The following is a 26995-nucleotide window of genomic DNA, read 5'->3' on the forward strand; positions in this document are numbered from 1 at the left end:
GACATTTTCTGCTGAAAAGGAAAATCTTTGTTTCCTGTTGCAGACAGACAGCGGCTATGTCCTCTCTGTTAATTAACCAACCTGAGTATTCATGGCTGAAAGATCTGGGCTTGAAGGAGGAGAATGAAGGTGTTTACAGTGGTACTTGGGGAGGAAAAGGAGAGGTATGTTATTAGCACCCACACAGTCATCATAATTTTGGAATCAGATGTTTTGGTAAGGCCTGAATCCACGTTGCACATATTGCTGCCAGTACAAGAGGCACAGCATGCTGTTATTTTGTTCAGATGAGATTTTCCACATTATACACATGCATCACTTTGTATCTGACAAGAACTTTCCCTGCTACAAGGTTTCTACAGATCACATGGAATGAAATAGCAGTCCAATCAGCCACTGTCTCTCCGCTTGTAATCCTGGAAAGGGAACCTGATAGCATGTGACCTTCGAAAAGTAATGTGTGCCCAACTATTACAGACACAAGTGTGCAGGGTCTAATCCTGAGTAATCTGTGAGCAGTACAATCCGTTAGCTGAGTGCTAATTGTGATCAGTGCACCTTAAGCAAAGCAACCACTTTATTATAGGAATACTTTTATTTACAACACAAACTGCATTGCATACATGTGCTGCATGTAGGGTTGCCACCTGGCCGGTATTTTACTGGCCTGGCCGGTAAAAATTCTGGTTGATCCCAATGTTATTAATAGGGAAAAAATTAATATATAGGAAGGCCGGTATTTTTTTCCAGAAAAGGTGGCAACCCTAGCTGCATGTAATATGTGTTTTAACAACTTTTTCCACAAACTGGGCCAATTATTTATATGACACATCCTCAGTAACTGGACTGTTAAATATTAATTTTAACATAGATGCCTGGTTCACAATACAGGTCCTAAACTCAGGCACTGATCAGCCTTTAGCCTTTCAGTTGGTTATCCCTTATATGCTTAGCCTTAATGTACTTGTTCCCAAATTGTAACATTGGTTTGACATTTGGAGGTGAATACATTTCCCTGCCTTGAATATAGGTGGGTAACTCATATGGACATGGAGATATGATGGTGATGGGGGCATTTGTAGCCTGAGATTCAGTTAAGGCCCTGGCATTTCAAGTACAGCCGCCCATAGGCCCAAAAGGTTTATGCCATCATGCAGCAGCAGTCTCTCTGGCAGAATGCCTTGTTTGCCAATCTTTTGCCTGGGCTTGAATCAAGCCCATAAAAAATCTCTGCCCTTTAAGCTTTTATTGTCTGTCTGACTGCTTGAGGAACTATCCAGAAAAAGAAAATTTAATATATGCTTCAGCATACTGAAATAATAAGTTTTATAAATTATTTCTGAAGTAATTAAGTTTATCTTCAGTGTCCCTCTCTCAGCATCTGTTTCACTTTATTCTCTCTTCATGCAGGAGTTGAGTGTCAGATGTTCAATGACAGATCCAATATATCTTATAGGGGGGCTTCTTTTGCCTAGAAGACAAATTAGAGCTAACCCTAGAAAAATCACCAGACATCATGTCTCTCTACATGCAGGATTTGTGCAAAAGGCAGTTCTTTTGTTAGATTTTCTTTGTACTGAAATCAATTATTTGAGTGAGCTCTAATACATCTGCTAGGAAAGGGAGTCTCCCCTATAAGATATAATGGATCTAACTGTCAATGAATATCTGACACCCATCTCCTGCATGAAGACAGAATGAAGAGAAACAGATGCTGAGAAAGGGATAGTGAAGATACATTTGATTATGTATGATGAAGCTTATAGTAAATTTTCAGTTTCAAGACAGTTCCTCTTTAAAATCCATTGTATGCAGTAATACAGATATTAGTGCCTGTCCATAACATGTCTGTCTGTACAAAACTATCCCCTGGCACGGTGTCTGTTTTTGCCATTTTTATGTGTCTAGAGCAGTGATCCCGAACTAGTAGCTCGCGAGCAACATGTTGCTCTCCAACCCCTTGGATGTTGCTCCCAGTGGCATCAAAGCAGGAGCTTATTTTTGAATTCCAGGCTTGGAGGCAAATTTTAGTTGCATAAAAACCAGTTGTACTGCAAAACACAGCCTCAATGTTGGTTGACAATCCACATAGGGGCTACTAAATGGCCAATCACAGCATTTATTTGGCACCCCAAGAACATTTTTCATGCTATTGTTGCTCTCCAACTCCTTTTACTTCTGAATGTTGCTCACGGGTTCTAAAGGTTGGGGATCCCTGGTCTAGAGTCATCCTTAGGACTATGACACAAAGGGCTTATTTTTGTCAGCACCACCACTGCTGCTTCCCATTAATTTTAATGGCAACTTTGGGCGATTTCAGAAAACAAAGCGCTGCATTTGTTTTCCTAGCGATTTACTTTATTGCTGGTGAAAAGTCATTTTTCGTAGATTTGTTGCCCATCATGGCACAGGTTTAAAGGCGGGTGACCAATCTCCCTGTGTGCCTCTACCCCTGCAAAAAAAACACTGTATAATTAACTAGAATTTCTTGTTGTTACAGCAAAAAGCCATTAAACTGTAATAAAGTATTTTTGTGTTTCCTTTGTAAACAAGTAATTTATATGTTTACAGGTTGTGACATCATACTGTCCTGCGACCAATGCACCAATAGCTAGAGTTAAACAGGTATTATAATTTACTCTTTCATTTTCTAATACATGTACCGTCATCATTATAGCTATGTAATACAGCGGAACCATGGATATCCTGTAAATGATATTCTTATAATCTGTTCTTAGTGATATCAATTCTTAATAATGTAATATGTCAGATGACTTAAATAAACTTGTGCATTATCAAAATTAATGTATCTCTGCTGTAAAAGATGAGAATATTAACAGACACCTCAGAATTCCATGACCTGTATACATGCACTTTGGATGCGCAATGATGCCTTAATAAAGCAGTGCAAATTCTCATGTATAATCTTATCTATTACAACAGCATGTACATTAATGCCTATATATAAATGCCTATTGTAGCATTACCATCTTTTTGCATTAAACAATTACTCTGGTTTGCATTATGGCTAACAAAGCACATTATTATAACACTATTCTAAATAGCCAAAACAAATTAGGTGGGTATCCTTTTTAGTTTCCTGATGCTTAATTTGTGGCTCACTGACAGTATGGTGACTTTTTTTTAATTAAGGTCTGTCTTTAGTTCTTTAATAGAACTAAAGGTGGTTAGTCTAACATAGAAGCTTGATACGTGAAATGCCCTATGTGTTACTTGTGTTAAGGTCTGATCAGAAGCCACATTTCTGCAAAATAAATATTGCTTCAGGTTTCTTACTCAAGATTGTTGCTCCAACATGTTTTTTTCAAAACGCATCAGTTAATAGTACTGTTCCAGCAGTATCCTGCACTGAAATCCATTTGTCAAAAGAGCAAACAGATTTTTTTTTATATATATTTAATTTTGAAATCTGACATGGGGTTAGATATGTTATTAGTTACCCAGGTGCCCTCAGTCATGTGACCTGTGCTCTGATAAACTTCAGTCACTCTTTACTGCTGCACTGCAAGTTGGAGTGATGTAATCTCCCTCCCATTCCTCCAGCAGCCCATAAACAGAACAATATTTGCTTTATATGGCTTTTTAAAATGCACAAAGGATTCTTCATTCAAGATCCCATATGATTTCACCTGCAATGCTGCCTGCTTTCACTCACTACTTGGCAGTCAAGGCCAAATCAACTCAATGCAGTAGAAAGCAGTCATATGTACTAATGATTTGTTCCACAGTCACAATACATAGGCAAATCGGTGGATCTATATTAAGAGTCGATGCACTATAAAGACTGTTTTACATAGAGTCGTTGTTGCCTTTTACATTCATGTTTGTAACAATCACTTTGTTGTTTACTTTTAGGCCACACTAGAGGAATACAATGAAACTGTTAAAAAGGCTAAAGCAGCATGGCAGATCTGGGCAGATGTAAGTACCGGTAGTAGTAGTACTTTTATTTGAGGGTAAAATTGTTGAACACATACTTAGTTCAAAATGATTGTTTATAACTATTCTTAGGATTACATTTAACATTTCTAACACTGATTCTGACCCCATCCAATGATTGTAACTGTATACTTCTCATCATCATTTACATTACACTTATGTCTTTATATGTCTTATGTTCTTTGTCTGTCCTTAATGCATATGGCTCAGTCACTGTGCATCCCTATTTGTCTACCTTTGGGATCTCTGATGTGAAGTCTGTACTTTCAAGTGGCTCTGTCATTATCCCATCCACCTGCTAAAGCTAACCATAGACGTGACGATTCTTCTTGCCGAACGACCGATTTTAGGGAAGCCCGACCAATCCTTCGACATTATCGTGGGTTTCGAACGATCGTACATCTTACGATTTTTCAGCCGACATCTGTCAGGAAATTGATCGGCCAGGTCAAAAAATCTTTGTCGGTCCCAGTGCAATCTATCTATGTTTGCAGGGCCAAGCAGGCAGCTCCCCTTTGTTTTCCTTGCAAATTGGTCCTTTTAGTTGATGGTAAATTCGTACTATCATACGGTCGTTCTGAGAAGATTGTGGTATCAGGATCTGATCTTTTAAAAATCTCAACATCTATGGCCAGTTTAAGATGAGGCTTTGCCAGAAAAATCTGATAAGGTCACAAGATGCTTTTTATCTTGACCCCCATGAGGTGCCACCTATGTTCATGTGGTCAGGCAGTCTGATCATAAGTGATGACAAACTGAATCTGAGCCTGTATGACTAATAACACCTATTTAGCAATTGGCAAATAGGTATTGGATGCCTTCTTAAAGGAAAACTATACCCCCCAAACAATGTAAGTCTCTATAAAAAGATATTGCATAAAACAGCTCATATGTAAAATCCTGCTTCATGTAAATAAACCATTTTCATAATAATATACTTTTCTAGTAGTATGTCCCATTGGGTAATCATAAATAGAAAATTGCCATTTTATAAAATAAGGGCCGCCCCCTGGGATCGTAGGATTCACTGTACTCACAAATATACCAACAAACCATACATGTTAGGTCACATGAGCCAATTAACAGACAGAGTTGTGTCTTTTGCTTCCATACTTCTTCCTGTTATAGTTAGAGTTGAAGTATTTCTGGTCAGGTGATTTCTGAGACAGCATACAGACCATCACAGAATGGTGGCTCAAGGCAAGAGATGTAAAAGAGCAATATTTACTTAAATATATATTCCAGTTTGGTGAGATTCTTTAATATGCCACTTAATATGATATGAACTATCTGTTGCTTAAGTGTTCATTTTGGGGGTATAGTTTTCCTTTAAGAAACCTGATTTATCCAGAAAACTCTGAAATATTGCAATGGAATTTCTTGTCACCAATTAGATTTATTTGCTTCAATGGTAAGACAGTGCCTTGAATTTCATATAAACTGATGTACAGGTATGGGATCCGTTATCCGGAAACCCGTTATCCAGAAAGTTCTGAATTATGGAAAGGCCATCTCCCATAGACTCCATTATAATCAAATAATCCAAAATTTGAAAAATGATTTCCTTTTTCTCTGTAGTAAGAAAACAATTGCTTGTACCTGTACTTAATCCCAACTAAAATATAATTAATCCTTATTGGAAGTAAAACCAGACTATTGGGTTTATTTAATGTTTACATGATTTTCTAGTAGACTTAAAGTGAGAAGATCCAAATTACGGAAAGACCCAAGTCCCGATGATTGCGAATAATAGGTCCAATACCTGTAATATTATTTTTTGATGATCACAAACATTTAAAAACCTACTACGGTTATTGTTAAATGTTTCTTAGTACTTTAGTACATGGTGCGCAGATTTTGGAATAACCCCCATATGCTGTCAGATAACAGATGCCGTACCTGTACAATATAGATTGCAGGTTTGCATGCCTCCCTTACATATTTGTTTCTTCCTTTTTCTAAGGTGTTTCTTACCAGTGGAGGTGTCCTTAATAAGCACAAACTATTTCCAAAGAAAATATTGTATTACTATTTTAATATAGTATTCATTATTACATTTTTATATTTTTCTTCCAGATTCCAGCTCCAAAACGGGGGGAAATTGTGAGACAAATTGGGGATGCATTGAGGAAAAAGATAAAACTTCTTGGACACCTGGTATGATGTGTGAAATTCTTCCTATTATCATGAAGGGGGTGTGATATAAATGTCTGGCATTTTACCATATTATTTACAATCAGGACCAGAAGAGGCATGTGTCTAGGATGCAAAAGCGGGTGCTAGAACTTTTCCCGCATGCCTCTGCGGCCTTCCAGCCCTTCACATCCAGAAAAGGAGTGAACTGACGATTGGGGTTGGCAGTGGTGAGGGGAAAGGTGGTGCTAGTGGGGGTTTCAGAGGCATGACAGCCAGGACTTTGACCCAGCATGGATTACAGTAGTACAATATTATATTTTTATTTTTGTACTTTGGACTCTTTTTAGAGGCTCATTATAATCTAGTGGAAAATGTATACTTTTGTAATAATTTACTTTGCTGGGGTGATTAGGCTGACATTTATTGGGGAGTTATCTGTACCCAGTGTATGAAACAAAATGCTTTGCTTGTACGATTATTAGCCCCTTCCATTTGTTTTAAAAGAAGGCTGGCCTCTTCTGCATCAGGTTTCTGGTCCTCTCTGAACTACAGACATATTTAGATTCTTATAGTATTAGAAAGAAGTTTTAAGTTTATTGAACTTACACAAATATTATTTATAAGTGACTGCAGGATGTAAAATAGTAACTAAAATGATGAGTAACTAAATGATCATGTTAAAAGTAAAAAAATCCAATTTGCAGAATTTTCAGTGCACACAATCCTCTCATTTTAATTATCTGAAGCTAAAGTGCGATTATTCACCCCAGATGACATTATGCGTATGTCAGAACAAAATTGCTGCATGGTTCTTTTAAAGCAAAGTTTAATCCAAGTTAGGATGGAGAGGTTAATAAGGTCATTGGCCTCACCAGCTAGAGTAATCAGAACTGAAATGTAGAATCCCAAACTCAAATCTGTGTTGCTTTTATGTCTTTTCTGTGGAAATAAAAGCTTCCAATCTAATGTTTCTCTTCATCTAAGGAATCCTTAGAGATGGGGAAGATATTAGTTGAAGGCGTTGGAGAAGTCCAAGAATATGTAGATATCTGTGATTATGCTGTAGGGCTTTCTCGTATAATTGGAGGACCCATACTGCCTTCAGAAAGTAAGTATAACATTGTTTACAAGGCTTGTATCTTCAGGAAATAAAAATGCTCCACAAATAAATTTGCACATAATTTTCACAGACTGCACCACTACTAGAAAACATGATTTGTGTTTTCCATTGCAGCACTTATTTCTGACCTGCTAAATGACTAGTACAGCAATGTTTTCATATATATAACTTTGAAGACTAAATGGGGCTCTAAATAAAAGTTGAACTTTAAAGAAGGACTTGAACCTTACTGGATGCATGCAGAGAGCATGGTCTAGAGAAATATGGGGTCATTTATGCCCCTTAGTGCTCATCTACAAAGCACTTGCGCCCCCTCTACACTGCACTTTACTTGGCACCAGATTTTTCTGCTCAGTGTAAAGTGCGCAGTTAGCCTTGTCCTGTAGCCATACAATAAGGACAGGCCTCCAATGTGGACGGTGGGTCCTGCCTCTCCCTGCCTTGCACATCTGAATGGCACACAAGATAGGGGCAGTACTGGAGCATGCCTACATGCCTCCCCTCACACATCCTTTTGAATTTAGTGTGACCTAATACCAGCTGCACTCGGTTCAAAGAGCTGCACAAAGCGCTGCACAGAGGACTGCGGTTATTTGCACAATGCCCCATGCAGTGGCCTTTTTTTTGAGGGGCGGGGGGCATTGTGCATGATCCCTATAGTCTTAGAAATACCATAAAATTGAGAAAAGTGAATTCTAAGATGCAGTGGAATTCCATTCTCTTTTATGGCAATGGAACACAGGAGGAATTTAGCTACTTTGGTGCTTCTGTTCTTGTGGGGTGCCAATTGACTTTTTTGATGCTTGACAAAGGGGTTACGGCCCGAAACGTTGCATCCGCAATAAATGAGCAAGGGTTTTCCCTGCTAGAAATAACCTAAGTTGTGCCAGTGATTTCCCTGCTTTTCGTGCCAATTGACTTTTGCCACCTTACTACCTACAATCCATGTTTCCAAACAATTGTCAAATACATATGTCTATGTGCCATGTTGGGTAGGCAGTTTTGGCCTATTTGGCTTCACTGCTGATATATTTACTGTCATGGTTGCCAAAATGCCTAAAATTAACTCTGTATGCCATTGTACTTGACTGTAGCACTGACTTATGAAACTAGAAAAGCTTTCTGTTCTTCTGACAAGTGAAGTACGAGATAATTGCTTCTTAGATCTTTTCATTACTATATTTTAGGGTGTGCAGTGACCGAATAATTAGTCTAATCTATCATGGTGGGCTTTGCAATCTCTTTTTGTAGGACCTGGGCATGCTCTGATTGAACAGTGGAATCCAGTGGGTTTGGTGGGTATAATTACCGCCTTCAATTTTCCTGTTGCTGTATATGGCTGGAACAACGCACTTGCTCTAATCTGTGGAAATGTCTGTTTATGGTAAGTAAGCATGTTTAGAATAAAACTGGCTTCTAGCAAAGTGTGTGTAAGTCAAATAGTTTCACTACTGTTGTTATGAGTTGTTTTCTCCGCTGGCATATGTATACCAGTGGAGAAAGGGCCCCACCTCCTATTAGCCTTAGGGCAAGGGCATGTGTTGCATTCTAGATGCTTCTCTCCGTCTGCAGATTTTAAAGTGATGGAGAGAAGTGGATCCACTCTAATCAGCGGCTTCCTGGAACTCCATTGCTACACACCGCTTGAGCCTGAGTGTGGATAAACTGTGTTTTGTTTTCAAATAACCTAAAATTGACCAAATTCTGGAAATTTCCTTTGAAACAAAATGTTTTTTCCTTATAGGAAAGGAGCCCCTACCACATCCCTTACTAGTGTTGCTGTGACAAAGTAAGTTACTTGATTATAGGAATTTATTTCCTATTTTCTTAGGCCCAGGTTTTAAAAGGGGACTCTGCACTATTGCCTAAACCATTATGAGCAGAAAATGTGATGGTTTAATAGAATGCAGAAACAAGAGTTGTGAGTATGATCATGCTGTTCTTTATACAACAGATTTTTAGTATGCATAAGCTGTTTTCCTATAGCAATTCGTCTGTTTCTAAAATGTGGTGGCCCACCAATGAAATCTTTGCCCCCAGCCCACTAGTTCCTTAAAGCAGCTCTGGTCCTTTACACCCTATGTCTCTTAGGTGATCGGGCTGTGGGGCTTTATATAACAAAAACTTCAAACTTTCTAGGGCTCATTTATCAACACTGGGCAAATTGAAGCCAGCTGCATGTAGAACAATGAATGCAGCAATTTGATTGGTTGCTATGGGTTACTGTCCATGGGCAAATTTGCCCAGTGTTGATAAATGACCCCCAGTGTCTCCTTTGTATTCAGTAACTGGGAATTTACAGGTCTTATTTTGTCATTGACAGAATCGTTGCACAAGTATTAGAACATAATAATTTGCCCGGTGCTATCTGTTCCTTGACGTGTGGTGGTGCAGACATTGGGTAAGTTTACAAGGACAACAATAACGTGACTGATAGATATTAAAGTTTATTATACTACTACCTAAAATGACTAATGGGACTTAAATTTTATTTTATTGTGTATTTTATTCCTGATCTTATCTTTCTTAGTCGTTTACAGACTTGAACAATTACTCTTATTTCTACTCATAAGAAACATATGACTCATTGCGCTCACTACATTATTATTATTAATATACAATAACTGGCTACAGATAAGGACTCTACAATTTTGTGTTAAACATACGTATAAACAAGTAAAAACTGTAGCACATACTATACCTGCCAGAAGTCGTAGATGTCGCCATTACACATTTTAGCTTTTGGTTTCAGCATATTTATAACACCAGAAATATTTGTTTTTTATATCCATTTAGATTTTATATTTTTAACTATTAGTATGGATAACATTTCACAGCAGCAGAGGATAATAATTGTTGAATTTAATAAATAACGTTGCTTCCAGCAGACTTATAGAATTGGATGGAAAACAATAGAGTGGGAAGCGTTCTAGCCTTTTCTGCAGTTAAGAGGTACTTTGAAAGAAGAATGATAGCAACAGGGGAACTTGATAGTGATAAATTTTGTTAGATAAGAAACTTTATTTATTAATACTGAGGCAACGTACAAAACAAATGGACTAATAATGCCCTGTTTTTTTCACGTTGCTTATGTTATGGCTTATGGCATAGCTATTTGTGCTACATCTTTCTCTAAACGAAATGCTGTCTGCATTTAGCATCCCTGAATCCAGAGCAGGAATACTGTATCTCTAGTTTGTAGGACATCACACAAGCTATGGGCACCATAGGTAGGAGTTAAGGAAAGGCTCCCTTAAGCCCCATCAGTGGTGTATTCTGCATCTTGCACCCAATGTTCAATATGGCGCAAGGTGCAGAAAACAACATGGACAAGTGCTACATGGATGGGTCCCAAGGTTTAAAACTCCAGAACTTGCATCCATGGGATTGATAGTAAGACTGAAGTTCTCATGGCAAAACTTACTGTATACAATTTCACGTGTGTGTATATATTAATTGTTATCAAAGGGCTTTACTGTCTTAAGTGCAATTAAATTGAAAGTGTCCCCAATTTATAAACAGCCAATAGGACTTATTGGTCTATGTAACTTTAACTTTAGAGCAAACAGAAATCTGAAATGTGCCTGTGTTGCATTACCTTAATTAGCATTATCAATGAACTTCAAATTGATTATGGTTCTTTTCTTATTCTTAGCAATGCCATAGCTAAAGATGAAAGAGTAGATCTGGTGTCATTCACTGGCAGCACAAATGTTGGCAAGCAGGTGGCACTTAAAGTTCAAGAAAGGTTTGGTGAGTTTTAAGAAGTAAAGTTGACTTTCATTGCCTATAGTGTAAAGAGTTTACATACATTTATTGTATGTATTTGTGTGCCGATACAGCTGGTCTGTGCAGAATGTTTTGGTCTTATAACAAGTTCAAGAATATTTTTGCTGTTTTGTGTCCTTGCTAAGTTTTTAGTATTTAGTTTATTAAGGTTCAAATGACAGTTTGCAAGTTTATTGAAATGTATGTCTGTGAAGGTTCTCATTCACCCCAGGTCATTGTATATCTTTAGTAATAAGTCAAATCAACTGGACTTGCTGTATTTTCTTTTTCCTAAAATACAGCAAGTCAAGTTGGTTTGACTTATTACTATAGCTATTGAAGTGTAATTAAACACATTGGCTATGGCCCACATATCTGGTCCTGCTTACAAAAATAAATAGTTTTGATGGAGTGCATTGCTATTTACTGTGCCTTGAACGAATATAAATGTATTCTTCTTTCTAATTCCAAGGACGCAAGCTACTGGAATTGGGTGGAAACAATGCAATTATAGGTAAGGATGTACATGTCACACAGGGCATCTGTTATGTTTCAGGATCAGGGGAAGGTTCCAACATACTGGTGTTTATTCAGTCATATTAATGTCACTATTTATCTAGCTGGAAAAGCTTTTGTTCCAATACAGAAGGTTTACAAACTGGGATTAGAGTTCTAATTCCATATTATTTTGAACTGTAAATGCACCTAAAATAGAAGATTAATAGGAATTTTAGTAGAAAATATACAAATTACCTACATTTAGGTAATATCTGCGTAGCAACCTTGTTTGCTTGTGTTGTGTTACTGTAACATATATATCTCATGGAGATCAATCCGGTATTTGCATTCATAGACTGATTAAAGCAAAATGCTTATTACTGCAAAGGTCAGATTTTGACCATATGACTACTTGGGCGTTTTAAAAACGAAAAATGGCTTTCTATTTCCACTCTTTTTGTATCCCCAGTGTTTGAAGATGCCGATCTTAGTCTAGTAACTCCCTCTGTTCTCTTTGCGGCTGTGGGCACTGCAGGCCAGAGGTGCACTACCGCCAGGCGGCTGGTAAGGAATTCTTGCTTGACCAGAAATGGAAAAAAACTTTAATGATTTTTTAATGATTTTAGATTAGAAATATTCAAACACAAGGCTTTTATTCTTTTAGTAAGGCATATTGCATTGTATTTTACTGGTGGCATTGTTGATTTAAATAATAGACCTACCAATTCTGGTCCAGTCTATAGTTAACAAACATATATTGGACACTGAAGTGGAAATTGAAATGGAACTGGATATATATTGGTGGAAAAAAGTGTCACGTTTGAGCCTATAGACATTCTTTCCACAAGTGGCAACATTTTTGTGCACACAATAAGGGGCAGATTTATTAAGGCTTGAATTTTGAGTTTATGGGAGTTTCTTAACACCCAAAAACTCCCATTGACTCAAAATTGGAAAAAAAAGGACCAATCGAAATTTATTAAAAAAAAAAAAAAAATTTTTAAAGAATGGGTGAATGTTGCAAACTCGAATCGAATTAGATTGAAGTTTTTTCACCAAAATTTTTTTCTAAAAAAACAAACAAAAAACGACTCCAAATTGATTGTAGGAGGTCCCCCATAGGCTAATTCGGCAGCTTTTAGATAGCAAATAGTCAAATTCAAATTTTTAAAAGGACAGTGCATGATAAATTTGGAATTTTTTTCAAACTCAAATCGAATTTGAACTATCCCCAAGTCGAATTACACTAAAATAAACTCGAAATTCGAATTTAAAAATCAGAATCTAAAAATTTTTAATTCGACCCTTGATAAATCTGCCCCTAAGTCATTAAAGCTGTATAATTAAAGTCCTTTTCAAATTTCAACATGAAATCCAATTACTATTTTTTAATAAAGCATTCATAGCTGTTGTAAGCTAATTCAAAAAATCTCAGCTGTCAATCAAATATTGTCTGCCCCTCCTCTATGCCTTAGGTGGGGCAGACAATTACTTTCACTTTCCATTCAGCACTTCCTAGATGTCACTGCTCTCCCCACATTCCCCCAGTTCTCTTCACCGTTGAATTGTGTAACCAGTGCATGGGGATGGACATCAGGTCCCCCATTCTGGTGCACAAACAAGATTCTGAGATGATGTAAGACTTGTCTTAATAACAGTGTCCACAAAATGGCTCCTTCCTGCTTGCTATAATTATGAATTCCCAGACTGAAGGAAACAAGATTCAAATAATTTGTCGGATGCCGGCATTTGAAGGTGGGGGGGTGGGGGGGGGCAGGAGAAGAGCTCAACCGCCCACCACCCGCGAGGAGCAGTGCGAGGTCGACCCGAACCCGCCAGTCTCGCAGGTATCGGGTCGGCCTGCACATCACTAGTTGCAATTGAGTAAATGTGTTTTCCATGGATAAGACTGAGAATCAATGTTCATATCTGAAGCTTAAGGGGCAGATTTATCAAGGGTCGATTTTCGAAGTAGAAAAAGCTTCGAAATTCGACCATCGAATTGGAATACTTAGAATATCGAAGTCGAAGTTTTTTTTACATCGAATTTGGCCATTTGCGATTGAAGTAAAATCGATCGACTGATGAAATCCTTTGGATCGAAGGATTTCATCCATCGATCGAACGGTTTTTGTTCGACTTCAAAAAACGTAGAAAAATGCTCTAGAAGGTCCCCATAGGTTTACATAGCACTTCGACAGGTTTAATTTTGCAAAGTATTGAAATCAAAGTTTTTATTTTTTTATTTTTTAAAGACCGTACTTCGATTATCGAATGGTTGAATATTCAAACTATTTTACTTCGAATCTAATTCAAAGTCGTAGCATCCTATTCGATGGTCGTAGAATCCAAAAAATTACTTTAAGTTTTTTAACTTCTAAAATTCCATCGAATTCACTTCGACCCTTAGTAAATCTGCCCCTAAGTGTTAAACTATCCATCCTGAAATCTTTCATTATACACATATCTATACATATATATTTTCCTGTTTTGTTTAGTTTTTACATGAAAGTATTCATGACGAAATTGTGGAGAAGCTATCTAAAGCTTATGCACAGGTGCGAATTGGAGATCCTTGCGAACGTAAGTGGCTGTCTTTTATTTTGTGGATAATGTTTGTGGTTAATGTTGATAATGGAAAACCATTATCGACCACTTGTTGTGCCTGTGCTGAAGCAACAAAGCCTTTAGTTCACCTGGGCAAGAAGCAGGCAATTCTGAAGCTCTAAAAGGGGACTGTTCTTATCACATTGCTTCTACAAGAGGCAACTTTTTCAGATTCGGATAAAGCTGTGGACGCCAGGAATAGGGTTCCTTTACAGCTGGAGCATTTTGCAAATCATTTAAACCCTTGCAGATAATACAAAGACAACATATCAAATGTTGAAATCCGAGAAATTTTATTGTTTTTTGAAAAATCGGTGCTCATTTTGAATTTGGTGGCAGAAACAAAAGACTGGAAACATTTCATCAATCTAAAAAGAGAGGATCACATATTGTCTGTGTCTCTCAGAAGTAAAGATAGGGGAGTACACCACTCTGTGATACACTGTGCAGGCAAATATTGCAACACTTTTTTTTCTTAATTAAAAAAAATAGATAAAATGTTTTTTATATCAACCTTTTGTGGGGGAAAAATGCATTGCAAATTGCCCAAACGCAGAGATTTAGTTAGAAACATATGTTTTCCATACACCGGATACATAAATGTTTTAGCAATGCATGTAGGTGTGCCATGTTTTCAATGTAATGTGGCCTACAGCTTGATTGTGCCATTAAAAAGGGAATGAAAGTCAATTTGAAAGCAATGTATTTTTTGTAAAGCAATAGTTTTATTTATTTAGTTGGTGTGTAACAGAGTACTGTTGCCCCTCAATAGGGATTCCCAAGAGCAGCAGTGTGGACTGTATCAAAGCAACTTGCAGGGCATGTATACAGACCCCAGAACCACAAACCAAGTTTTGTATCACCCAGACAAGCAGAGAGTAGAAACCTGGTTTGGGTGAATAATCAAACTGTGATTTTACTTTTTTTGCATTCTATTTGGGTATTTTTTCAACATTTAACACCCAAAATCAGTGTCAGACTGGGGGGTCCAGGGCCCACTAGGACTCCTGTCCAGTGCCCCCTCCGGACCCCCTACTGTGATGCCGCACATGTGTGTTCACGAACGGCGCGGCACCACAAATTATTTTTCTTTGTAGGAGATCGGGAGAGGGGGTTTGGCCCGGCTGGGGCCCATGAGGGCCGGGGCCCACTGGGTTTTTTCCCGGTGTCCCGCCGGGCCAGTCCGACCCTGCCCAAAATTTGTCCTGATCTTCCTGGAAATGCCTCATCCTCTATGAATGTTACTACTACTGAAATTAAAGGGTGTTTTCAACTTAGAATTCATTCGAGGTATAAAAAAAAACTCTAAAATTCGACCTTTGATAAAAAACCCCTTTAAAGTGGTTGTTCACCTTTGGACAACTGTCTAAATTTGAACAGCCCTTCTCTCTAAAAATATATAAATTTTTTGTAACAATAACCAATTTGTAAGATTGCATCCCTGATGGGCAGTGGTCTGTATATTAAGAATGGTTTATTAAAAAAAAAAAAAAAAAAAAAAAGATTTTAAAAATTATTTTTAATGATATGGGCTGTTCAAATTTGAACACTTGTCCGAAGGTGGACAACCACTTTAAAGGGGTTATTTATCAAAGGTCGAATTTTAGAGGTTTTTTTTATACCTCGAATGAACTCGCAACTCAAATTGTATCTTATTTTAAAAAAAAAACACTAATGGAAAAAACTGTAATCAGAGTTTTCGGAGGGAAAAAACACGAATTGCTCTAATTGATCAAGTTTTCGGGCAAAACCCTCCGAAAAAACTAACATTATGAAGGCTTTTAACTTCTTCAAATGGTTCAAGGGACTTCTGCCATTGACTCCTACATGACCTCAACAGGTTTTAGATGGCTTATTTTCGGATTCAAGCTATTTCCAGGGTCAGTATAATAAATCTTCAAAAAGTCTATATATTTTTTTTTTTTTTTTTAGCCCGAAAAAAACATAGAAAACTTGAATTTTCCTGGACAACAGAACTCGATCCTTAATAAATATGCCTATAACCACATGTATATATTCCCTGTCTCCTTCTGTACATGTGGCAAACTATACCCACATGTGTCTGCCATAGGCAAAGGTTTTCTGATTATTTCTCATGGGAATAGTTAACAGACAATTTTAGGTGTTTTTACCCAATGCGATTATAATACCCGATACCAGAGGCCTAAAATTTAACCTAAGAAGCATCATAACTGGTACGTTGTGTAGTTTTATGGCTGTGGAATACTTGGGTGACTTCCAATTAAATACCTTATGCTCTATATATTGTATTTTGCAAATATAGTTAGAGGAATTGTTTGAACTATTGTATTACCATAAATATTACACATGCATACTTTGGATATTTGTACATAGTAAAGTAATGATTATATTGTTTCTTATATCCCCTCAGCTGACACACTTTGTGGTCCTCTACACACCAAGCAGGCAGTAGAAATGTATCTCTCTGCTGTTGAGCAAGCAAAATGTGAAGGGGGCACAGTTGTGTGCGGTGGCAAGGTACGTCTAATTGTTTCTTCTCATACATAGTATATAAGATGCAAACATGACCTGTGTGTATTACTGATGTGTGGGTCGGGCTGTTACCGACCAACACCTGCCCTCCCACCACCCGTGCCCGAGCCCGACAACCGGGTTCATTTTATGAACCCCCAAGAGGCGTGCGTCTATAAAAGCTCAACCCGGAAGGGCGAAGCCGGCTTTTGGAAGGTCTTAAGAAGAGCTCAACCCGCACCCACCTGCGACCCGGAAAGGAGCATGCGAGGTCAGCCTGAACCCACAGGTATCGGCGGCCCGCACATCACTAATGTGTACCTAAAATATAATGTTTTCCTTGTGTGGCTATAGAAATGGACACTAGACATATGGCAGCATTCATAAACATTCAATAATAATTGCTGAAAAGCAAACAGGAGCACCCATACAGATATATACATACAGTGTTATAACTTCAGAAATGGACACAATACAGAATTATGTTCACAATTGCTGACTAATTGGAAAAATAATATACATATGTAAGCAGTATAGTAACTCGGGAAAGTGCCTGGGGAATTTTGACTCCGTATCTAGAAAGACACATATTGAGCATGTCTGTGTTTAACTCTCTCTCTCTCTACAATATTTGAATTTGCCACTATACCCTGTGAGAATATATAGATGTCTAGCCTACACCCCCCCCAGCTATTTTGTTGATCTGCAACTCACAGGATGACCAAATTGTTTAGTTTAGACCAAATTGTTTAGTTTAATTAGTGCTTGTGGGCCACTGATTACACATCCTAGTGTTATATTACATTCAAGCTTGATTGTTTCCTGTTTGAGCTCAAGTATCAAAGGCTAAACAGGATATTGGTTCTTTACAGCAAAGCTTTACAGTTCTCTGGATAAACTTTTTTTTATTTGATGATATTGGCTTTAACATATTTGACGCTTCTGAACTTTTATTTCCAGGTCTCGGTTAGAAGTCTGTGATGGAGACACTTACACATGATTAAAGTATTATTATTAGTTTGATAAAATTGGTGCCACATTTTATTTGTGCATGTTTTTGTGTCTTTATTCTATTTGTTTTGCTATAAGAAATAAAGTATACAGTATTGATGACACTGTTCACTCACTTCCTAATGGAAACTGGAAGAGGTTTTGACAAATGTATTACTATCACTTTTGTTACTATTTACTATCACCATTATTACTGTTTCTATTTTTACCATCTACATTGCGATTACCATTTGCTCACTTGCACATCTTACAGTGGTGTGAAAAACTATTTGCCCCCTTCCTGATTTCTTATTCTTTTGCATGTTTGTCACACTTAAATGTTTCTGCTCATCAAAAACCGTTAACTATTAGTCAAAGATAACATAATTGAACACAAAATGCAGTTTTTAAATGAAGGTTTACGTTATTAAGGGAGAAAAAAAACTCCAAATCTACATGGGCCTGTGTGAAAAAGTGATTGCCCCCCTTGTTAAAAAATAACTTAACTGTGGTTTATCACACCTGAGTTCAATTTCAAAGGTTATAAAGCCATTTCTAAAGCTTTGGGACTCCAGCGAACCACAGTGAGAGCCATTATCCACAAATGGCAAAAACATGGAACAGTGGTGAACCTTCCCAGGAGTGGCCGGCCGACCAAAATTACCCCAAGAGCGCAGAGACAACTCATCCGAGAGGCCACAAAAGACCCCAGGACAACATCTAAAGAACTGCAGGCCTCACTTGCCTCAATTAAGGTCAGTGTTCACGACTCCACCATAAGAAAGAGACTGGGCAAAAACGGCCTGCATGGCAGATTTCCAAGGCGCAAACCACTTTTAAGCAAAAAGAACATTAAGGCTCGTCTCAATTTTGCTAAAAAACATCTCAATGATTGCCAAGACTTTTGGGAAAATACCTTGTGGACCGACGAGACAAAAGTTGAACTTTTTGGAAGGTGCGCGTCCCGTTACATCTGGCGTAAAAGTAACACAGCATTTCAGAAAAAGAACATCATACCAACAGTAAAATATGGTGGTGGTAGTGTGATGGTCTGGGGTTGTTTTGCTGCTTCAGAACCTGGAAGACTTGCTGTGATAGATGGAACCATGAATTCTACTGTCTACCAAAAAATCCTGAAGGAGAATGTCCGGCCATCTGTTCGTCAACTCAAGCTGAAGCGATCTTGGGTGCTGCAGCAGGACAATGACCCAAAACACACCAGCAAATCCACCTCTGAATGGCTGAAGAAAAACAAAATGAAGACTTTGGAGTGGCCTAGTCAAAGTCCTGACCTGAATCCTATTGAGATGTTGTGGCATGACCTTAAAAAGGCAGTTCATGCTAGAAAACCCTCAAATAAAGCTGAATTACAACAATTCTGCAAAGATGAGTGGGCCAAAATTCCTCCGAGCGCTGTTGCAAGTTATCGCAAACGCTTGATTGCAGTTATTGCTGCTAAGGGTGGCCCAACCAGTTATTAGGTTCAGGGGGCAATTACTTTTTCACACAGGTTTGGATTTCTTTTCTCCCTAAATAATAAAAACCCTCATTTAAAAACTGCATTTTGTGTTTACTTGTGTTATCTTTGACTAATAGTTAAATGTGTTTGATGATCAGAAACATTTTGTGTGACAAACATGCAAAAGAATAAGAAATCAGTAAGGGGGCAAATAGTTTTTCACACAACTGTACATTTAAAAGCTCTCATCCTACAAAGTTTAGGGTGAGTTTTTAACTGTAATGAGTATTGATTAACATTTAGTTACCCATTCATGCTGCTAGGGGTTTTCTTTGCACAAATATATTCATACTTTTGATGTCCTCTGGTCCGTTTTTAAATCAAACAATGCATTCTGTATTATTCAAGGTAATTGATCGCCCGGGGAATTTTGTTGAGCCAACAATCATGACTGGACTAGCTCATGACTCCGCTATTGTTCACAAAGAGACCTTTGCGCCAATACTGTACGTGATAAAATTTAAGGTAATTGCTCCAAAATATTAGATTTAAATATTAAATATATACATACACAGTGATTTAAATGCTACAAATGCTAAATATAAATTCAGGTACAGGATCCTCAGAGTGCTTGGGGCTTGGAGTTTTCTGGATTAGGGATCTTCCATCATTTGGATTGCCATACCTAAATGTGCTAAAAAACATTTAAACATAAGTGCCCAGACCAAAATAGGTTATACTTTTATATGTGTTGCTGAGAAAGGTGAATTGACACAAATGTTTTTCCACGGGGATTCCCTTTATCGCTGATGGGAAAGCATTTAGTCGCCCGCAGAAAAGGCAATTTGTGGTGGGTGACCTCCTCATCTGCCATTTCACTTAGACCATGGATGCAAAAATGTCTATCGGTTCAATTGTGATTTGATGGTGTGGTTTATAGACGGTGCTGGCCAGCTGTGTCCTCTGATCACTAGCTTAATATCTATGTTTAGCAAATACTAATATATTTCTCCATATTTACACAGTTATCAGTAATTTTTCTAATTAAAATGACATTAATTTTTCAGACTGAAGAAGAGGCTTTCGCATGGAATAATGAGGTGAAACAGGGCCTTTCAAGCAGCATCTTTACTAAGGATCTGGGAAGGATTTTTCGCTGGCTTGGGTATATAACTATAATTTACCCTTACTACCCTAACCCTTTACCTAGTCCTAGAAATTCTATGTTGGACTTTAATACAGAACCTTATATTAGAATCCTGAACAGAACCAATTTTTAAGACCCGGCCCGAAACCGCAGCCCTCGACCCGAACCACAACCCGCATATTTAGCCACTTTGATCCTCTACTCGGACCCACAACTGCCTTATCCGCAACTCGACCCACAACCCACTGACCACCATCAAACAGGAAGTGATGTTGCTGCAAACCGGAAGTGACATCAAAAGTGGGCGTTTTGTAATATTTTAAAAGTACTAAAATATAGACAATATAAGATAAGAAATTTAGATGAGCCCTGCAACCTGACCCACATCTATACCTGCACCTGAAAATCCTACCCTCATTCCGCAGGGTACCCGCTTTTTTTGCAGGTAACCCACGGGTACCCGACCCGCTGCAGGACTTGTATACCAATGTGTTTTTGTTTTGTTTTTTAATTCAAACTGCACAAATATCTCTGGTATAACAAATATGACAAACAGTTATTAAGTTAAGTGAAAATCAGATTGCATGCAAGGTTATCGAGTCCACTAGGGGAGTATATATGGCCAGTTAAACAAAAAGGCCAGAGTTAACGGGATACAGCCCTTAGTACCGAAGGCAAATCATACAGCATACTGTAAAATGAACCCCTAACTCAGAAAAGTCTTGCATAAAAATGTCAAATTTTATTCAAAATTCCATATTAAAAGAATATACATACAGACCCCATGTTATTCCACTTACAGTAGAATACTGGTACTTAATCATAGGCACTATACCTTAATCATAGGAATGCACATGATTAAGTATATTCTTTTAATGTGAAGCTTTGAATGAAAGTTTCCATTTTTATGTAAGATTACGGGTTAATTTTGTGTTATGTTAAAATTTGTGGCAAAACAAAGACATAATTAAATTGGTTATTAAAAGATTATTAAAAGGTGTTCGTACAGCCGGGGGATTACAGTGTACTGCCAAGCTTTTTAAGATAATTCTTTTTTAAAGCTCAGATTTGCAGTAGGTTATAGGTAATGCAAGGAAAGTTCCATATCGGATATAGCAGAAATTACAAAGTATAGGGCAGTAGTTCTCTGCCACTTATTTTCATGGAATTCATGAGTTACCTTGGCCATATCTTCCCCACTTCACACAGCCAACTCTTTTCGCTCCTTTCCAGAATACTGCTGAGGTTGCCTGTTGACATGAGTTGGACTATTTATGTTCTTCCTTTTTAGGCCAAAGGGATCAGATTGTGGCTTGGTGAATGTAAACATTCCTACGAGTGGAGCTGAAATTGGAGGAGCTTTTGGTATGTGGCTATATTATTATTGCTATGAATTTTACAGTGTTTTAGTTTTGAGGGACAACCCTTTTCTGGCTATAAATATTCATTTGAGGAGGTTGATTCCAGTTCCAAAAGCCAACTCAAAATCCTATACAGAACACAGTTTAAAGGAGAAGTAAAGTTTAACGAAGAAGTATCTAGACATGTACATTTTGGGCTTCTGTATCAGCCCAAGGCAACCACAGCCCTTTAGCAGTAAATATATGTGTCTCCAAAGATGCCCCAGTAGCTCCCCATCTTCTTTTCTGCTGATTCACTGCACATGCTCTGTGCTAATGTCACTTACTGAGCTTTGGGACCAACTCATAATATATAGTACACATAGAATATAAATGTCACAATATAAGGTTGATTAGTAATTAATACAGATAATTACTACATGGCAGCTCTGAAACCAGTACAACTAACATCAGAATTTATTAATCAGCCCTGTAGCATCAGCTTATATTACAGAAAAACCTCATTTTCTGCTTGATAATTTGCGACAACCCCTAAGCTTAGCTTCTCAGAGCCCACAGAGCATGTGAAAGTCGAAGACGCTTTCCAAGATGGTGACCTCCTGTGATAAGTTTGAAGTCCTGGATCATTGCTACTACTGAGATGCTGAAACTTTAGGCTGGTGCAATAAGTTCAGTAAATAAAATATGGCATTTTTAACCATATTCCTTTTTAGGGTTTAGTTTTGAACACTTAATTGCAGTGGCACTTGGTGCAATTTTACTGACTGCCAAGTGAGCAGCATGAGATACCCTGGATTCTAGAGTTTCTGACCTCTGACATGTGTTGATGTGCTCCCTTAAAATATTTTAGAAGTAACAGATCCTTGCAGTTAGACTTTCAAATGAATGTAACATTAAACATAATTATAACAATGTCTGCTAACGATGTGTAAAGGTTAAACCCATGTGCTAATTGGTTTCCATGGGTTTACTCTTGTTTCTACATAAACCCTTAAGGCATGAAAAGATTTTTAGAAACATAGCATTTCTTCAACTGAGGTGTTTTTTTTTTTTGTTTTTTTTAATGACATTACTTTCTGAGACTAATTTATCCTCAACAACAATGGTAGCTGTCAGAAATGAATCTTTGGCACAATATTAGCCTTTACAATGATATCTTAATCTTCAGCTGAACAAAACTGGTTATTGCTAATTGTACAGACACTCAAAAGTCTCATTATTTCCATAGATTACTATGAATACAGTATATCAAAATGTCTTCTTAAAAAAAAAGATAATAGGAATTAAAATAAAGATCATAACGTTTGACCAGTTCTTAGGTTGTCAAGGCAATATCCAGATTAAAACAGAATCCCTTGAGTAAAATGATAGGAATCATTGATAATCATGTTGAATAAAACACTCCAAATTACAATTAAACTTTCCATAAATTTCACCAACATTTCAGGCACCTGCTTTGTGCCAACTTTATTGTATGTATTCAATTTGTTTGGTTCTTGGCACCAAGCTTTAAGGGCTTACAGGAGGTAATTCTAGTTGGCTGCATTATTTATCTTTCTGTTTATTTGATTTACTAGGAGGTGAAAAACACACAGGAGGTGGGAGAGAATCTGGCAGTGATTCTTGGAAACATTATATGAGAAGGTCTACCTGGTAAGAGTGAGAAAAAATTTGAGCGAATTTGATTGAATGCAGCATGGTTTGTTCAAATCTAAGCATATCATTTCTTAGGGTTAGTTCACACGAGGAGATTTGAGGATGCGTGTGCTTAAGCGCAGGCATATTTCCATTATAGCCTATGGGAAAACACGCTGAGGCAGTTCGGGGAGATTGTCGCTCAGAGGACGAGGCATTAGTCGCCAGGCGACAAAATCTCCCCGAATCTCCTAACCCTAAGGCACACTATTCACATTTTATTTTTTAAAGGTACCTTTTTATTTTAATGCAAGCATTGAGCCAAATGGCATTCATATTACAGGAAGTCTCTCAGGCTTATTTACAATCGAAAGTTTTAAAATTCTGCTTGCAGATGCTTCCTTTCCCTAAAGAGCAAACTCCAGAATTGTCTTTTCTCCTCTATTACCAAAGCCTGTGTACCAGTCTTAGCTGGCTGTGCTCTGGCAGACTTGATGACTGAGCCAAACGATTCAATCTGTTAATTCAATAATTCAGCCCCCTTGTGTTTCTTGGTCATTTGATGAAAGTGAACTAACACTCAGGACCTTATTTATCAAAGTCCGAATTTATCTGTCTTTTTTTTTTTTAATGAAAAAAGTCAGACCAAACTAAAATCCACAATTGAACCTCGTATATTATTAAAAAATCATGATTTTATTGGATCGGAGACAAACATGAAAAAACTGAGCAAAATTTTAATCATATGATTTTTTCAGATTTTTCCTTGAATCGCTTGATTTTTTTTTTATGACATTTTCCAGAAAAGTTAGATTTTTTTTTCAAATTTGTGTCAGACAAGCCTAAAATACATGGGTTTTCGGGCTAATTCCAGCACTTCCGAATATGATAGGGACCTCTCCCATTGACTTATACAGTATACAACCTCAGCAGGTCTGAGATGCCGGATTTTCGGTTTCTGAATTTTTCCATCCTCTCGAAAAATTCTGATTTTATATATAAAAAACAAACAAAATTTTTTCGAGTTTTTGGCATTTGGACTTTAATTAATAACACCCTTAGAGTGCAATGCTAGCAGATACTACACAGATCAGAACTGGGCAGGAATAAATGGTATTGACGGACAGAAAGTCTTTGTGTAAGTCCTTAATCATTGATGTGTAGATAAGTTAGCAAAGATTTACAGTTTGGTAGTTTTTTACATATTTTGGTATATAAAGTCATATGTATTTTTACAGATGTGATAAAAGACAAAAAAATCTGATGATTAAAAACATTTAGGTTATCCTGCAAAAATAAAAAATATATAATGCCCCTAAATCAAAGGCATACAATATTTAAAACTCAGCTGGAAATTAAGTTGAAATCCCACTGGCACCAAAAGGATTAAATCACTAGTTTCAGCCCTTACCTTAACTCTGACTGCATCTGCCTAGTTTATCTAATGATCTTATCTCATCTGGCCACTTCCACCGTTGCCATTAATCATCATTATTCTTCATGATTATACTTGACACACTGTACTGGAATTGTCTCACAACTGCAGTTGCTTTAAAGAAAAAAAGTGAGATTCAACCTTGGTATTTCAGACCAGCGAGTTTATCCAAGGACACTAGGCTTTGCCAGCTTAAGCATTTTAACTTTCTTACACTGTTTAACTCTAAAGAAGAAGAAGAAATATATTTAATAAAAGGGGTGGCTTTCATGGGCAGATACATGATAACTAGGGGTTAGTTATGTGATCACTTATTCATGACACAGTAGCTTAGCAACAAATATGCCTTTTTGATTGCTGATACTAAAATATACAATTTATTTATAGACTTTTGGTGTACAAATTTTGCTGCAGAACAATAAGTAGGGTTGGCTATCGGCAACAAAATACCAGCCTTCCTATATATTTAGATTTTTTTCCCTAATAATAATATTGGGGTCAAGCATTATTTTTACCGGTCAGGCTGGTAAAATATTGGCCAGGTGGCAACTATAACAATAAGTGATGCCAGTCAGATCACTGCATAAATGATGCATGCTAATATTATCTCAGAAGCATGTTGGGCATTACCTCAAATTATCCACAAATTATAGCCAGTGACTTTGCCATAGTGTTCAGGTGGGTGCATCCTCCTTGCACTGAACCTGTTTCTAGTGAAGAACTTGTGCAGTGACTTGGTTATGGCTTGATCCCTGCACCTTGATTGCACCTTCACATTAGAATAAACTCTCCCACACTCTGGGTGCTCTGGCCTGGGACAAAACTTAGATTGATTTCATTTGGGTGCCCTACCATATATTTGGGTTGGCTTATCCTTTAAATGCACTTTAATATAACTGTAGTCTGTGTGTGATACGTGTGGGACAGACAAGAAAGTGCAAAAGGTGGAACATAAAATATTCCAACCCACTGGTTTAGAATTATACAGTAAGCCTGGCACACAAAGGTGTCTGCACATCTCTGTGTTCGATCTATAAATGCATGTGTGTCCTGGGTCAAAGTAAATGACCCCTAGGGGGTTATTTATCAAAGTCCAAATTTATCTCAGTATTTCTACTATCAAACTCCGAGCAACTCCGAATTCCCGAATGGACCTTATTTATGAAGAAAAAAGCCCGCAAACTTCGGAGCTTTAACCAGAAACTCAGAATTGTTCGGAGTTTTCCACAAAAACCCTGAAATCATCAAATATAGGTACAAGCATCAGCGCAGACACTGGGACCCTCCCCATTGACTAATACAGGACCTTGAGAGCTTTTTTTTTTTGCTCGAAAACTATGAATTATTCGAGGTTCGGATATTCGGACCTTGATAAATAACCCCCATAAGGTTTCAGGCAGTATATTATTGGTCAAATCCTGAAAATAATCAATATTCCGTTGTCTTCCAGTACCATCAATTACAGCAAGGACCTGCCACTGGCACAAGGTATCAAATTCCAGTGAAAATCTTTGTGCATCTTGGGAACCACTACTGGAAAAAGCCATTTACACAACTCATCTGCTCTTGCCACATACTGTCATTGATTTTCTATTGGAATAACCAGTCATCAATAAGCACTTGTATACTCTTATGTATTCTGTTGTCTGAAATCCCAGCTAGGAGTGAAATGCAAATTGTCTCCACTTTGCAGAACCAGAAAGGACTTTTATATGACTTTTGCACCAGCTCCCTGCATGGGGCTCCTGTTGTGTTTGCATATTTTCATTCTTTTGGTGATTATAAATGTTTAAATGCTCAGCATCTAGGAAAGCCATCATCTAGGAAAGCCATCATCTCTCAGAAGACAGCCTTTGTGTCTTATAAAGATGAAAGCCTGCATTTTACAAAATGTTTAGTAAAAATAATTCTACTGTAACAGTCTTTTTCCTTTTATGCTAAAATGCTAAATGTTTCCATGAAAAATAGATTTGTAAATATTTTGGTCCGGTTTTATGTAAGGAGTGATGTAATTGTGGTTGCAAAGTCTAGAATCTCAGCAGCCAATCAGCATGTGGCATTTATTGGTCATCTGGTATTTATAAAGCACCAATATATTCCTCAGAGCTGTTCAATAGAAGGGTATACAATGAACAATCGGATCAAATCCAAAAATACAAGAGGTAAACAGAGATGATATATTTCTATGGGCTTCTAGACCTGGTATTAAATACAATGCACATACAGATTATATCCAAAAATACAAGACGTAAAAAGAGATTATGGGTTTCTAGACCTGTGCTTTTATTCCAAAATATACTGTATTGATTTTGGAAACTGCAGCTGATTTTGTGCAAATAATGGTTCTTCAGTATTTGCAAAATTAAAGGGGATTTCAACACAAAAA

At 37.5% G+C, this 26995-nt stretch overlaps 1 protein-coding gene across 1 annotated transcript; it reads left to right on the forward strand.

Annotated features, from left to right (window-relative positions):
• aldh7a1.L (aldehyde dehydrogenase 7 family member A1 L homeolog) lies at positions 1–26995 on the forward strand. Its single transcript, NM_001094229.1, is given in 18 exon segments — positions 1–164; positions 2572–2625; positions 3877–3942; positions 6037–6117; positions 7081–7204; positions 8468–8600; positions 8961–9005; positions 9540–9617; positions 10872–10969; positions 11457–11498; positions 11952–12046; positions 13981–14065; positions 16482–16588; positions 19440–19556; positions 20099–20196; positions 21470–21543; positions 23117–23192; positions 26060–26995. Coding segments are annotated over 18 exon segments (1536 nt in total). The 5' UTR covers positions 1–56; the 3' UTR covers positions 26115–26995.

Source organism: Xenopus laevis, chromosome 1L (genome assembly GCF_017654675.1).
Source record: "Xenopus laevis strain J_2021 chromosome 1L, Xenopus_laevis_v10.1, whole genome shotgun sequence".
Taxonomy (NCBI): domain Eukaryota; kingdom Metazoa; phylum Chordata; class Amphibia; order Anura; family Pipidae; genus Xenopus; species Xenopus laevis.